Below are 15,985 nucleotides of genomic sequence, written 5' to 3' on the forward strand. Positions count from 1 at the left end.
AGCAGACACTAATGCAAAGATCACATTCTAGACTAGCATGAATAAGACCCTGGATGATTTGCCTCACTTCACCTCTTAAAATATTTTGCTCACTATACTTTGCCCATTTAAAAAAAAAAAAAAAGGAAATCCTGATGATATAATAAATGAAAAACAACAATATACTCTCTTGACTTTGGTGGTGGATTTGTAAACCTACACGTATGATAAATCATGTAGAACTAAATACACATGTGAGTAAAATAAAACTGAGCAACTTTAAACAAAATTGCTGGATTGTATCAATGTCAATATACTGGTTGTGATATTGTATTATAGCTGTACATATGAATCTACAATGATTTCAAAATAAAGCAATCTAAAACACATACAAAATATACAAAAGGAACATAACCATGGGAAGATATATATTGATATATATATGCATATATATTTCTGTGTATGAATATATACAAAATAAGTGAGCACGCATGCACACACATACATTTTACAAATGACTATCTTTGTCTCTGTCTTTCCTGCGGTGGCCCCTGCTTGTTTCTTTCTTTTTTTTTTTTTAAAGATTTATTTATTCATTTTACACAAGAACCGGGGTACAGGCCACATGTGCAGGAGGGTGAGAGGATTCACCAGAGACAGAGTGGGGAACAGAACAGGCAGACTGACGAAATACACTGCTGAGGGGAGCAGTGGGCGAGACTGGAGCTATCTGCTGCGCCATGTGGGCTGCTCCCTGGCTGGCCGGCAGGGATCCAACCGTCTCTGCAGAGGCTGCGGACAGCTTCACAGTGCGGTGCTCAACCGCCTGCGCCACCAGGGGAGGCCCGGCACCTGCTTGTTTAGCTGACCTGGCTTCTTACTTGCCCATGCAGATACCTCTCCCAGACAGCGGATCCAGAATCTTAGCCGCTTTGTATGGAAGCAGGCAACTGTAGCCAGTGAACTATGGGAGAAGCTGACAGCCCGCTGTGTGGACCAGCACCGCCATATTGAGCGCACTCTGGAGCAGTTGTTGGAGATCCAGGGAGCAATGGAGGAATTAAGCACCACCCTGACCCAGGCTGAGGGAGTCCGAGGCACTTGGGAGCCCATTGGGGACCTCTTCATTGATTCACTTCCTGAACACATACAGGCTCTTAAGGTATGTGGTCCTCCCCCTCACCTGGCTACAGTATACCCTGAGGTCTCACTCTCCTCCCACTCCCAGACCCTGATAATGTTCCCCCTGCTGAGATTCTGTTGTTGGTCTGGACTATAACCAATCTCTCCCAGTTTGTGTGCTGGATTTATCTGGAGGATGGCTGAACTGTCTGGTGTTTTTTTTTTTTTTAAAGATTTATTTATTTATGCATACAAGAGCTAGGGTACAAGCCAGAGATGCAGGGGGTGAGAGGATTCACCAGAGACAAAGTGGAGAACAAAACAGGCAGATTGACTGAAATACACTGCTGAGGGGAGCAGAGGGCGAGTCAGGAGAGGTCTGCTATGCCATGTGGGTTGCTCCCTGGCCGGTTGGGGGATTGAACTCATGCTGCAGAGACTGTGGATTGCTTCATAGTGCGGTGCTTAACCCCTTGTGCCACCAGGGAGGCCCTGTCCGGTGTTTTCTGACAGTCAGAAGTGAAGCCGATAAGGACAGTGTCCACCATGCCTTAGTCTGGTTGCCCCCAATAAGCAAGCACCTAGGTTGTACTGTTGGAATGAAATATCTGGGTAAACAGGGAGGAGTTGAGGTGAATGACTTATGGTTCCTCTTTCCCACTCTGCCCACTGTGGGCCTTGGGTCCTGGTTCCACAGCTATTCAAAGAAGACTTCTCCCCCATAAAAGATGGCGTGAAGTTGGTGAATGATCTGGCCCATCAACTTGCCATTTCTGATGTGCACTTGTCAATGGAGAATTCCCGGGCCTTGGAACAGATCAACATCCGGTGGAAACAGCTACAGGTAGAGAGAAACTGGAGGTGCCTGGATATGTCATACTAAATATGTGGAAAGAGTCCATTGACTTCCTGTTCTTTCCATAGGTGTCAGTTGGCGAGAGGCTCAAGCAGCTCCAGGATGCCCACCGGGACTTCGGGCCTGGGTCACAGCACTTCCTTTCCTGTACGCGAGATAAGCAATTTCACTTAGCAGAACCTCAACCACCTTCCTCCCAAGAGAGCCTGCTACTGTCCTCTGGGGGCCCTGTGGGAATCCAGCATACTTTGGCATCCAAGAAGCAGGAAGGATAAAGCAGTATAGCATCGTGGTTAAAAGGACAGGCTCTCAAGTCAGAGACTACTGTGTCAGAGTCACCACTCCTCAATAGTTGTGCAAGCTTGACAAAAAATAGCTTAGCATTTCTGAACCTCAGTTTTCCCATATGTAAAAAGAGGAGAAAATACCTAGCTCATAGGGTTATGGGGAGTAAATAACTATTTTTTTCAACAATAGGGCCTATGGTGGGCAAGGCAATCTTCTAGGCACTGGGGCAACCTTAGTGGACAAAACAGACAGAAGTCCTTAGATTTTTAGAGCTTATATTCTACTAGGGGAAGCCAGATCATAACAAATAAGTAAAACATATCTAGGGTCAATTGGTAATAAGTGCTATGAAAAAAGGAAAGTGTGGATAGGGAGCGCTGGATTTATGGGGGAAAACATGACAACTTTGAATAGTATGGTCAGGAAAGTCCTCCCTGAGAGCATGGCAACTCAGAAACCTCCAGAAGGTGAGGAAGTGAACCGTGTGGGTATCTGAGGGAAGCTCATTCCAAGTAGAGGGAACAGCAACTTCCAGGAACTGAAGGCAGAGGCAGGCCTGGGGAACAGCAAGGAAGCAGACACGGAGGAGAGGAGGAAAGGGGAGGAGCAGGCTGTGTATGGGATGAACTGCTTTCATTTGGAATGAAGACCCCTCAGAGGGGTTGAGCAGGATGACATGATCTGACTTATGTTTCAACAGAGTCAGAGTGTTAGTGGCAAAACTGTAAGCAGAGACACCTGTTGGGAAGTGTATTGTAATAATCCAGGTGAAAGATTATGCTGACTCAGACCAGAGAGGTAGCTGTGCAGATGGTGGTAATATAGAGATTTGAACATTAGATGTGAACACAAAACATTTGGCTTAGTTTCTGGCACACAGTAGGAATTCCAGCAATGCTAATAGAGGTTAGAACTACTGGAGTCATGGTTGCTGGCAGGCAGCTATGCATACAGAAGGCTTTTGCACCCAGAAGCACTGCCATGAGGAGGTTGGTTAAGCAGCATGGCCTCTCCCAGACCATCTGGATGATAAAGACCTGGGGCAGAAAAAAAGCATCCTCTTCCAGAGTTTATCCCCACATAGAAATGGGCAGTACCTCTCCCTAGGACTAAGCTTGACTAAGCTTGACTAAGCTTGACTAAGCTTCTGTGGGAAGGGCTTTGAGTCCCATGAGGAAAGTGGGGTCCACCTCACATCCACAGCAGCACTCCAGCTGCCTGCTGCTGAATGGATAGAAATAGCGTCCTGCTCAAGGAGAGGACTGTCAGGGCGCCAAGGCCAAGTATTCCTGTGTGTACCTTTGTCACTCTTCTGGCACATGCGGGTGTCGATAGCTTTCGTCCTTCCCTTGCCCTAACGGCAAGGGGGAAGTGTGCTCCTTAGAAGTTTTGGCCCCCCCCCTTGCGGATGTTAAGGGCTGGCAATGAGAGTCAGGCATCCCCTTGGGACTTGGCCACCTCTTTGGGAGGATAAAATAGGGGAGTCTTCGGCATCCTGAAAGCATTCGTGGCCACCTTCTCTTTCTCTTCTCCCTTGCTAGCCTCTGTCCAGGTTCCCTGGGAAAGAGCAATTTCACCCAATAAAGTTCCCTACTACATCAAGTGAGTGAGCACCTGAATCAGAAGCGGGTCAGTCACCTGCCCACCCTTTCCTTCGCCTGTCTTTTTCTCTACCTGTCCCTGTCACTCCTTATTTGTTGGACTCCTTCATCCAGTCCAGTTTTTCCTCCTACTCATCTCAAGAGCTCAAGATTCTACTTTGTTAAAGGTGAACCCTTATGCTTTGGTAACTTCTTGGTTCACCCTCGGATCCTGCAGCTTCTTGCATCCAACCTGTGGAGTACTCATGTGGGTGGGGAGGGTGGGGGGTGGCATGGGCCCTGGTGCTAATGATGCTTTTGTTTGTAGCCACCAGGCTCAGACCACATGCTGGGACCATCCCAAGATGACTGAGTTATATCAAACCTTAGGTAAGAATGCGGGGTTCCTGATTAGGGTGGTGATTTACACAGCTGCTGGCTTCCCCTAAGAATAGTAGGGAATCCCGTTCTAAAACGGGGGTGGGGTGGAGGGTGAAGGACAAGTGAGTGCCTTGTCCTTTCTCCAGCAGCCTGCCATCCTCTGCACATTGTCTAACTCGAAGCTCTTCATTCTCCCTGGACCACTTTACCATAACATTAGAGAATTATGCTTGTAGATGTGAACCATTTCTGTCTTTGAAAGACAAGGTCAAAGCTGAGTGTGTGTCCAGGATGAGCATGACACTTGTGTGCCTTATTTTTGACTAAGAGAAACTCTCCCCTTTGGGTTGCAATTTTTACCTGTGCTGGTGCATGTGAGTATAGTTCATTCATCTTCACTGTTATAGAATGTTCCATTGTATTTAACACACCTTCTTCATCCATTCTACTGCTTATGAACATTTGGGTCATTCCTAACTTGGAGCTAATAAGAAGAGTGCTCCGGGGGTTTCCCCAGTGGCACAGCGGTTGAGCGCTGGGTTGCGAAGCTGCCCGTAGCTTCTGCAGCGCCAGTTCGATCCGGGGCTGCTCCCCGGCCACCGGAGGAGGGTCCCACATGGCGCACAGACGTCTTCTGCCGACCGCTGCTCCCCTCAGCAGTGTATTTCGTCAGTCTGCCTGTTCTATTCCCTGCTCTGGCTCTGGTGAATTCTCTCACCCTCCCGCGCTTCTGACTGTACCCAGTGCTTGTATAAATAAATAAATAAATAAATCCTGGTGCGTGTATGCCTGTTTTCAGTCTACAGGTCAGAATGTTGGGATAATCTCAGTATGTTGGGATAAGCATTCAAAAAACTAGAAGTGGTTTTTTGAAATATGAAAGTGCGACAGAGCCTTAACAAGGGGGGTATTTGATATTAATTTTGTTTTTACTGTATCAGATTTACTAAGGTATTGTTTCCTGCAATATTTAATTCAGTTACTTATTTATTTTTTTAAGATTTATTTATTTATGCATACAAGAGCTGGGGTACAGGCCAGAGATGCAGGGGGTGAGAGGATCCACCAGAGACAGAGTGGGGAAGAGAACAGGCAGACTGACTGAAATACACTGCTGAGGGGAGCAGAGGGTGACAAAGGAGAGGTCTGCCTCGCCATGTGGATTTCTCCCTGGCAGGCCGGGGATCGAACTCGTGCTGCAGAGGCTGCAGATTGCTTCATAGTGTGGTGCTTAACCCCTTGCACCATCAGGAGGCCCTAATTCAGTTATTTATTTAAGAGCACAAATGTGGATGCATACTGGACGATGATGTAAAATGAATTTCTGATCAAAGAAAGTTTTAAAAAATCACTGCTCCAGGGGAGTCTCCCTGGTGGCACAAGTGGTTAAGTCACAGCACTATGAAGCTGTCCACAGCCACTGCAGCACGAGTTCAATCCCTGGCCAGGGAGGTGACCCACATGGCGCAGCAGACCTCTCCTGTCTTGCCTGCTCCCCTCAACAGTGTATTTCAGTCAGTCTGCCTGTTCTGCTCCCCTCTCTGTCTCTTGTGAATCCTCTCACCCCCGCATCTCTGGCCTGCACCCCAGCTCTTGTATGCATAAATAAATAAATCTTTAAAAAATGACTGCTTCAGGATAAATAGCTGCTTGGGTTGTACAATATGTGAATGCTTAGCTACTAGGTAATAGCAAGTTGTTTTCTGGAATGATTGTATCAGTTAACACTTCTACCAGCACGTCTCATTCATCTACATCTTTGGTGTGACAACTGCTACTGTCAGACTTTTATTTTTTGCCTGTTTGATGGGTGGAAGATGGTATCTTGTGGATTTAACTTGCATTTCCCTGATCTGAGTGGGTCTCTTTCCATTCTTTGCAGCCGATTTGAACAACATTAAATTCTCAGCTTACCGCACTGCCATGAAGCTACGCAGGGTGCAGAAGGCACTGCGCTGTAAGTCTCTCATCCCACTCCCCTTAGGGCCTTCAACCCTCTCCTACTTTTCCTCATCAATCAGCTGTTTCCCACTTTCATTCCCCCTAGGCTAGGATTGATTGTTGGCTTCATGGAAACTCCCCAAAGGCTGGGGACTGTGCTGCCTGTGGACATTTGCTCTTTCCAGACTTGTTTCCAAATTAACCCACATCTATCCTCCTTGTCCCTTCCTCCCTGCCCAACATGGATAGTCAAGCAACTGTTTTATGCTAGAAATTCTCCCAGCCCATGATTTGGAGTCTCCAGGGATTTGTGTTCTCCTGCCATCTTGGAGTTGTTGGATGTAGCAGCAGAACACTTGACACAAGCACCGATATCATGTTCTTTCTTGTCTTTCTCAGAGGTACTGTCCATTTATCTTCCTGGCCCAGGCGTGTCAGGCTGGGCTGATTCCAGCATTGGGGGTAATTAAACAGCTCTCCTGAGATATGTCATATTTACCCAGGCACACCTAAGCTTTCATAACTGGTGTTCAGTTTCTCAGACCAAGGTTCATGTGTGCAAAGACAGAGAAACTTAAATTGAGAATTGATTCCTTAGGAACTAATGTACCAAAGAAGGTGAGTCACTCGCATCCTGCCATCTTCCCAAAACTGATGACAAAGAGTTTATGGGTATAGAAACATTTGGGTCAGTTCAGGGGATATTTTGCTGCCTTCCCTCGCCTTGGGATGAGGATTTTAGTAAAGGACAAGCTTATATCAAGCTAACAAATGATGGGCCTGGAGATTGAGTCAATTTTGGTGACACTGTTGTCCTTGCCTCTTTGTCTAGTATTTGGGGTTATACTTATGGCTTTATTTTCTCCCTCTCCCTTGTCCTTCCCAGTGGATTTGGTAACTTTAACCACAGCCCTGGAGATCTTCAATGAGCACGATCTGCAGACCAGTGAGCATGTGATGGATGTGGTGGAGGTCATTCACTGCCTGACCGCCTTGTATGAACGGCTGGAGGAGGAAAGAGGCATCCTGGTCAACGTGCCCCTCTGCGTGGACATGAGCCTCAACTGGCTCCTCAATGTGTTTGATAGGTAAGGGCTTGCAGCTGGCAGCCCTGGTACCCTCCAAGAGGAAATGCACGGGGACATCCAGAGTGGGTGTGGTGGGAAGGGAGGGCTCCCACGGAGACTTGGGCTTCTGTTCAACTTGGGGCATGGAAGACAGAGGTCTTCTGGGATCAAGTGTGTGAGGGACATGTCTGTCAAGATGTTAACCCTTTACATATAATCATGCTCTCAGTCTCCTCTTTCAACCTAGTGGTCGCAGTGGAAAGATGCGGGCATTGTCCTTTAAGACTGGCATTGCATGCCTGTGTGGCACAGAAGTGAAGGAAAAACTACAGTGTGAGTACAACTCCAAAGCCTAGAGGGGAGCTGGGTGGGGGGAGAGATGAGCTGGGGAGGTTAAGTGTGTTATAAGCAGAGGTGATTCTTATAACTCAGCAGAGGGCTATTTGGGTTACCTTGTAATGCTTCCTAGTCCAGGTTATCACAAAGAACCCACCAGAGGTGGTCAAGATATGCTTAAGGCCTATCACTATTCCCAGTCTCACTCCAGGGGGGTGATTTCTTCTGATCTGATGTAAGCACTTGGCCAGGATCTTAGCTGGCGTCCTAGCACACCGAGAGCCCAGATCTTCTAGTTCCACTCCCATGGCCTACCAGGCTTAGCCTTTTCCCAATCTGAAGCTCAAACCATGTCACCTATTGTGCTGGAGAATTCCCATATGATTACGCGGGCAAGGTACAATAATCTGTTGCCTGGGAGGTGGACACAGTGTAATTCTGTAGGTTTTAACCACTCTTATTTAGAGTATCTCTGCTTTATCCTCCACCCTCCATCTCTTGTCCAGCATATTGTACTTTTCGGCAGCAGTATTATTGATTGTTAAGTACTTAATGTGTGTTGACCACTGTGCTAAATATCCTGAGTAGTAGGTTCAATTAGACATGGTCCCTGCCTCCAGTGGTTCATGGTCCAGAGGAGGAGACAGAAATACACAAAGAGCATTTTTGAAGGTCCATTTAGAATCACCTGAATGACAAAGGGTGTGTGCTATAGCAGATCATAGGAGAAAGATGAAAACTTTGCAGGGAAGGAGACTTCAGAGCATGTTCATAGCTATGATATTATCAATTTCTTCCAACATTCCTTTGAGACAGGATGGAGGATGATTATGTGTCCTCAGTTCAGAGGTGTATGACTCACCCAAGTTTCTCCAAGCTAGTCAGTAATGGATTCAGAACTAATACACCTCTGCCTTCAACTTCTGCATATTTTCTAAGCCTTACATCAGGTATGAAGCAGACTGACACGAGCCTCTGGAGGAGGTTTTTGGAGGTTGGGGTGGGACAGGGGTGTTCTCACAAGGGCAGATATAGCCCACATTCGAGTGTAAGTACCATAGTCTAGTCCACAATTGCTTAGAGATAATTCTCAGATGATCAGATGCTTTCAATTGTCTCCACTTTTGGATTGCCCATGCCAATGTTTCTCCAAATTTGTGTGGGTAATTGAAATGCTGCACTATCAGACTACGTGAGGTATGTGAGCAGGAGGAGAGAGGACAGAGTGATTGAAACACACGCACAAATACACCTGAGCCGCATACTCCCTCATCTTGCTTCTTGAGAATCTGTTTTCCTAGCAGTGTCATATCTATGTCTGGCACTGCTGCCACGCAGCTCGCTCTTGTCTTCATCTCTCCCTCTTGTACCAATGAGCTCTCTCTTTGTGTCTGTCTCACTTTTTCTCTCTGAACTCAGAGAATGCTCTTTTTAGAACCCCTGGGCTTCTAGAAGTTCAGGGATGAAGCTCTAGGTATTCCAGTTTCAAAAGCCATTAGCTAAGTCTATGTGCTCTCTTTCCCTGTCTTCCTTTTCTGCTCTTTCTCCTTGCACCATTCTTTGGCCATTGCTGCATCGGGGTTGGCCATGACTTATGATGGGGCCAGCAGACCTCTTCAGCCAAGTGGCCAACTCAGGCAGCCAGTGTGACCAACGCCATCTTGGTGTCCTGCTTCATGAGGCCATTCAGGTGCCCCGTCAACTGGGGGAAGTGGCAGCCTTTGGGGGCAGCAATGTGGAGCCTAGTGTCCGTAGTTGCTTCCGCTTTGTGAGTATGGAACTGGGGAGAGATGTGGAGAGGGAGGGTGGGAAAGGAGGGAGGGTGGGAAAGAAGGGAGGGAGGACTAAGCTAGGCTTTTTTTTTTTAAGATTTATTTATTTATGCATACAAGAACTGGGGTATAGGCTAGAGGTGCGGGGGGAGTAAGAGGATTCACCAGAGACAGAGCGGGGAACAGAACAGGCAGACTGACGAAACACGCTGCTGTGGGGAGCAGCGGGCGAGACAGGAGAGGTCTTTCGTGCCATGTGGGACCCTCGCTGGAGGCCGGGGATTGAACCAGTGCTGCGGAGGCATGCGGACAGCTTTGCAGCCCAGCGCTCAACCGCTGCACCACCAGGGGAGGCCCTAAGCTAGGCTTTTGACATGAATTACTTAGATGTAAGGCAGTTTGTGGGGATGGAACACCAAGCAGAGGGTTCCCTGGACTCTTGGGACCAGAGTCCTTCTGGGGAGGGTGCCAGCTCAACTAGGACAAAGTAGAAGGTAGACATCAGGCCTTGCTGGTTCTCCTCTTCCACTGAGGGCAACCGTTACAGAGACAGACACTTTGGGCCTCACTTCGGGCTTCTTGTTTCCCTAGAGCACTGGGAAGCCACTCATTGAAGCATCACAGTTCCTGGAGTGGGTGAACTTAGAGCCCCAGTCCATGGTGTGGCTGGCTGTCCTACATCGGGTCACCATTGCCGAGCAAGTGAAGCATCAGACCAAGTGCTCTATCTGCAGACAGTGCCCCATCAAGGGCTTCAGGTAGGGCAAGCTATACCCACTGAATTGACGATGATGATATTATGGTAATAGTGGTATTATTATCCTATAGGTCATATATTAGAAAACAATAGATATAGGTCATATATTAGAAATCAATGCCTTACGTAGTTATATAGTCACTGCTGCTTTATTGTTTGATGTTATATATTGTAATCCTTTCCTCCAAGAAATTTTGACTATTTAAAAAATTGGAGATGAAGTATTTTCTTTGGTTTTACTGGTATTATGAACTACTTGAGACTTAGAAAATGTAGAGAGAAGCAAAGGGGTGGGGTGAGGAGTAATTTACTCATTGTTTTGCAGAGTGTTAAGTAGAACCCAGAAGCCCAGCCTCCTGGCATATGAGGACACCTAGGCCCCAAATGGTGTGCTGGCAGATGGTTCACAACTGACTGCAAAACCTGATTTGTTATATTTGATAATTTCCATGATATAAATATTCCCACCACGGCTGATGTGAGGCTACCCAAGGAGATCGGAAGAGATGAGTGGTTGTGTACCATTTATAATATTTCTGCCCTGTGGGAACAATCGATGTAGAAAACCTCATGAGCATAGACGATAGTAAAATAATTAGGAAAATATGAGTTTTGAATAGTTATTATTTTGGTTTGAGTATTATTTACATAATTACACAGTTGTTTATATAATTCAATTTTTATAAAATTAAATCCCCTTAAATTTAATCAAATAAAGACTGGATTTAACAACTTCTGGAATATCCCTGAAATTTTAACAACTGGCTCTTGTGACATGATGTGAGCCAGCTCCAGCATACCATGGAGTGCAGTCACTACCAAAGTTAAGAAACAAAGCAGTGTTCCAATATCCCACATTCCCCTCCTCCCCCCCCAAAGTTAACCACCACCCTGAATTTTGTTTTCATCATAAAATGATGTTAACTTTTTAAAGTTGAGAATTTAAGCCAGGTGTTAACAGTCAGTTAGTTTCAGGTGTACAACACAATGATTTGATATTTGTGTATATTGCAAAGTGATCACAATTAGTCCGGTTATCTTCTGTCACCATACATAACTACATTTCTTTTCTTGTAAGAAGAACTTTCAAGATTTATTCTGTTAGCAACTTTCAAATATGCATGCCATACAGTGTTATTAACTATAGTCACCACATTATACATTACACCCAGGACTTAATTTATAAAAAATGTTTGTGCTTTTTGACGCTTTAAGACGTGTTGCCTGTCCTACGACCCTCACTGCTGGCAACCACCAATCTTTCCTCTATGAGCTCAGGTTTTGGGTTTTTCTTTTTAAGATTCCACATATCAGTGAAATCACTTCTCTGTCTAACTTATTTCACTTCATATGATGCCTTCAAGGGCCATCCATATTGTTGCAAATGATAGGGTTTTCTTTTTTATTGCTGATTAATATTTTATATATTTATATGTCACATTTTCTTTGTCCACTTATCCATCAACGGACACTTAAATTATATCTATAGCTTGGCTTTGGTAAAGAGTGCTACAGTGTGGGCCTCCCCTGGTGACGCAGGCAGTTGAGCTCCGCGCTGTGAAGCTGTCCGCAGCCTCTGCAGCGCCAGTTCGATCCCGGCCGGCGAGGGTCCCACATGGCGCAGCAGACCTCTCCTGACTCGCCCGCTGCTCCCCTCAGCAGTGTTTTTCAGTCAATCTGCCTGTTCTGTTTCCCATTCTGTCTCTGGTGAATCCTCTCACCCTCCTGTGAATCTGGCCTGTATCCTGGTTCTTGTATAAATAAATAGATAGATAGATAGATAGATAGATAGATAGATAGATAGATAGATAAATAAATAAATCTTTAAAAAAAAAAAAGAATGCTACAGTGAACCTGGGTATACATATGCCTTTTCAAGATAATGTTTTTTGTTCTTTTGAGAGATACCCATAAATGGAATTGCTGGATCGTGTCATAGTTTTATTTTCAATTTTTTTGAGGAAGTTACATAGTGTTTCCATAGTGGTTGCACTAATTTACATTCCCATCAATAGATCACAGGGGTTCCCTTTTTCTATATCCTCATCAATACTTGTTTTTTCTTGTCTTTTTGATAATAGCCATTCTCACAGATATTAGGTGCTATCTCATTGTGGGTTTTTTTTTGAGATTTATTTATTTATGCACACAAGAACTGGGGTACAGGCCAGAGGTGTGGAGGGTGAGAGGATTCACCAGAGACAGAGTGGGGAACAGAACAGGTAGACTGACTGAAATGCACTGCTGAGGGGAGCAGCGGGCGAGTCAGGAGAGGTCTGCTGTGCCATGTGGGTAGCTCCCTGGCCAGGGGTCAAACTCATGCTGCAGTGGCTGTGGACAGCTTCATAGGTTGCGTTTTAACCCCTTGTGCCACCAGGGAGGCCCTCATTGTGGTTTTGACTTGCATTTCCCTGATGATTCGTGATGCAAAGCATCTTTTCATGTACTATTGTTCATCTGTATGGCATCTTTGGAGTAATGTCTATTCAGATCATCTGCCCATTTGTTAATTGGATTGTATAATTTTTTTCTACTGAGTTGTATGAATTCTTTACATTTTTTAGGTATTAACCCCTTAGCAGATATATGATCACACATTTTTTTTTTTCCATTCAGTAAGTTTCCTTTTCATTTTGTTGATGGGGTCCTTTGCTGTACGGAAGCTTTTTAGCTCAGTGTACTCCCACTTGTTTATTTTGGGTTTTGTTGCTTTTGCTTTTGGTTTCAGATCCAAAAAAGCATTGTCAAGACCAATGTATAAGAGTTCACCGCCTGTGTTTCCTTCTAGGAGTTTTATGATTTTAGGTCTTACATTCAAGTCTTTTATCCATTTTGACTTATTTTTTCTGGGTAGTGGAAGACAGTGCTCCAGTCTCCTTCTTTTGCATGTGGCCATCCGGCATTGTCAACACTGTTTATTGCAGGGCCAATCTTCATTGTGACTTGAACCCCCTTGGTTTTCAAGACTAAATGTTTTGGGGGGCTCATCTCAGTACAGGCCTTAAAAGTTGGGGTGCCTGATGTTGGGTTTAGACCCTTCACTCCTCAGAGAGAAGTGCAGGTTCTGAGTTCCCTTCCAATTGTGGGTCACTGTGCCGGGGTGAGGTTTATAGCAAGATGATGTCTTTTTCTTATTTGCCTGTTGTGTAGAAGTTGCTCAGCTATTTTTAAATTTTTCCTCAGAGAAAGTTGTTCCATATATAACTGTACATTTGGTGTGTCCGTTGGAGGAGGTCAGTTCAGGATTTTCCCACATCACCATCTTGAACTGGAACCTTTTCAAATTTTTTAAAGCACTGGGCCCTCCCTAGTGGTCTAGGGGTTAAGTCTCAGCATTATCACCTCTAAGCCCCTCCCACTGCATAGTGGCCTGAGTTTGATCCCTGGCCAGGGAGCTGACCCACATGGCACCACAGACCCCTCCAATCTTGCCCGTTGCTCCCCTCAGCAGTGTATTTCAGTAGATCCTCCTGTTCTGTTCCCCACTCTGTCTCTGGTGAATCCTCTCACCCCCTGCACCTCTGGCCTACACCCCAGTTCTACGCTAAAATAAAAATCTTATAATAAAGGAATAATTCTTTAAAATAAACAGATAAATGTTTAAAGCACCAACATACACTATCACTTTTTATAAGCAAGTGAGCTCAGAGGAGAAATGTGATTTGTCTTCATAGCCAGTTAAGTGTAGATCCAGGACTGGATTTTAGATCCTCTGACTTCTCTAAGTCTAGGTATTTCACCAGTCTATACTACTAGATCTAGGCAATTCAGCCAGACTTTAGAACTAGATCTAAGGGGCTAGTTTATATTCAGTAATAAAATAGTTGTTGTTATTATAAAAGACTTTTGGGAATACCTTTTTTTCCCCTTTGAGTTTATGTTTATTCATTCTTCAGTAGATACATAGGAGTGGAATTGCTGGATCATATTGTAGCTCTACTTTTAATGTTTTGCAAAACCTCCACATTGTTTTCCATAGGAGCTGGGCCAACACCATATGAGAGTTCCTCGTTCACTAGACCCTTGCCGACTCTTGTTTCTTACCTTTTTGATATGGGTCATTTTCAGAGTTGTAGGCGGTATCTCACTGTGGTTTTGATTTGCATTTCCTTGATAAGTGATGAACATTTTTTCCATCTGTGTATCTTCTTTGGAGAAGTGTCTATTTAGCTCTTCAAACAAGAGGCTAACATCCAAGAGAGTTTCCATGGATTCAAAGTTGGGAATAACTTTTAGCCAACTTGCCCAAGGCTAGCAGAATCGGCTGCATTCCCATAAGAGGGTACCTTTTCCAAGGCAGGTGGTAGTACCTGCGAGGCTGCATCCTTTGGAGCCATCCTTGTTTAGAAAGCTATTTGGTAAAATGAGCTCTTTACCCCGCCCCTCCCTCCCTTTTATTTTTTTTTAAATTTACGTTTACGTAGAAGAACTGGGGTACAGGCCAGAAGTAAGGAGGGTGAGAGGATTCACCAGAGACAGACTGGGGAGCAGAACAGGTGGATCTACTAAAATACTCTGCTGAGGGGAGCAGCAGGCGAGTCAGGAGAGATCTGCTGCGCCATGTGGGTAGCTCCCTGGCTGGGGATCGAACTCGTGCTTCAGGTGCTGTGGATAGCTTCAGAGTGCTGAGACTTAACCCCTTGTGCCACCAGGGAGGAAGGACCCCCTCTCTCCCTTTTAAAAAAGGTGATGAGACCATATTATTTCCCTTACTTCCTGGGAATCTGAGCATGTGCTCTCATGGAGATTTATGGACTGTAGTATGAGGTTAGTCACCTAGTGAAGACTCAAGCACTATGATGTGTAGGAAACCGAGCACGTTATGACTCCAAGTCTCGACGTCTTCTAATGTGGGTATATATTTGAATGTTAAAGGGTTGGGGCAGTCACTGTGGTACATTGGCTCCACTTTCCTGTCACTTCTCTCTCCAAGGTACCGGAGTCTGAAACAATTTAACGTGGACATCTGCCAGACCTGCTTCTTGACAGGCAGGGCCAGCAAAGGCAACAAGCTGCACTACCCTATCATGGAGTATTACACCCCGGTATGGAATCTCCGGGCTGGGCGGGAAGGGTAGGCAGCTCTCGGGTTGGGGCCCCTTGATCCACTTTGTCAGGCACTGGCTAACTGGAGTTTACTCTCTCCTTTGGGGTGCATTCTCCAAGCAGTCCTGGTGTTCACTAGTTCGAGGTGTTCAGACCCCTCCCTCACCCAGGATGCAGCTGACTCTAGCAGCTCAGGGCAGTCCCTGCCATTTAAAAGGCACACACTAGTTTCCTGCAGAGAAAAGATTCAGGGAAAGGTGGAAAGAACAAGGTAGCCCCAGGCAACCAGCCTTGTGTTGCTCACCTTAGTTTGCCGTCCCTGACTTTATTGTTCCTGTCACCTGGCCTTCACCTGCTACTTTATCGTTTCCATCCCTTCGAGTCAATCCCGACTGTGCTCAAGTGAGTTACTCAGGCTCTTGAAAAAATAAGTCATGTTCTTTACCTGGGTCCTTAATTCTGCTTGGTTTTTATTGGAAACTGCCCTTTGCAGCCACCTGAGCCCAGGTTGGTCAGCACCCATGATCTGCAGCCATGGAATGTCTCCTCTGCTGTGTTCAAGACCCACAGCACCAGGCTTAATCTTCTGAGCTGATTCTGCCCCCAAACCCTGTTATCCCTCTCTATCCCACAGTTTTCCCAAAGCCCCAGCCACCCCCCCACCCCCACTGCTCTCTCCTTGTTAAGGGGAGAGGATGTCCTGAGCAAACTCCATACAGGCTTTGTGGACCCCACCCCCATGACACTGGGAACTACAAATCCCATGATCACCAACGGGGCGGTTGCGAGGACCTGAGGGTCGAACCTCCCTATCTTTCAACCTGTTTCCCCACAATCCTCCTCTCTAAGCTGTCCTCTGT

General features: G+C 45.8%; 1 protein-coding gene across 1 annotated transcript in view; it reads left to right on the forward strand.

Moving 5' to 3' along the window:
• Positions 1-15,985, forward strand: part of DRP2 (dystrophin related protein 2) — a gene marked incomplete at both ends in the record, with an annotated part of 32,785 nt that overhangs the window by 10,995 nt on the left and 5,805 nt on the right. Inside the window, 11 exons of the mRNA XM_084258072.1 lie at positions 873-1,141; positions 1,799-1,945; positions 2,026-2,104; positions 3,787-3,847; positions 4,154-4,215; positions 6,089-6,163; positions 7,034-7,235; positions 7,462-7,547; positions 9,161-9,318; positions 9,914-10,080; positions 15,013-15,124. Coding sequence (XP_084114198.1) covers positions 873-1,141; positions 1,799-1,945; positions 2,026-2,104; positions 3,787-3,847; positions 4,154-4,215; positions 6,089-6,163; positions 7,034-7,235; positions 7,462-7,547; positions 9,161-9,318; positions 9,914-10,080; positions 15,013-15,124 — 1,418 coding nt within the window. The remainder of the gene's footprint in view (positions 1-872; positions 1,142-1,798; positions 1,946-2,025; positions 2,105-3,786; positions 3,848-4,153; positions 4,216-6,088; positions 6,164-7,033; positions 7,236-7,461; positions 7,548-9,160; positions 9,319-9,913; positions 10,081-15,012; positions 15,125-15,985) is intronic.

The sequence above is a fragment of the Talpa europaea genome (genome assembly GCF_964194135.1).
Source record: "Talpa europaea genome assembly, chromosome: X".
Lineage (NCBI taxonomy): Eukaryota > Metazoa > Chordata > Mammalia > Eulipotyphla > Talpidae > Talpa > Talpa europaea.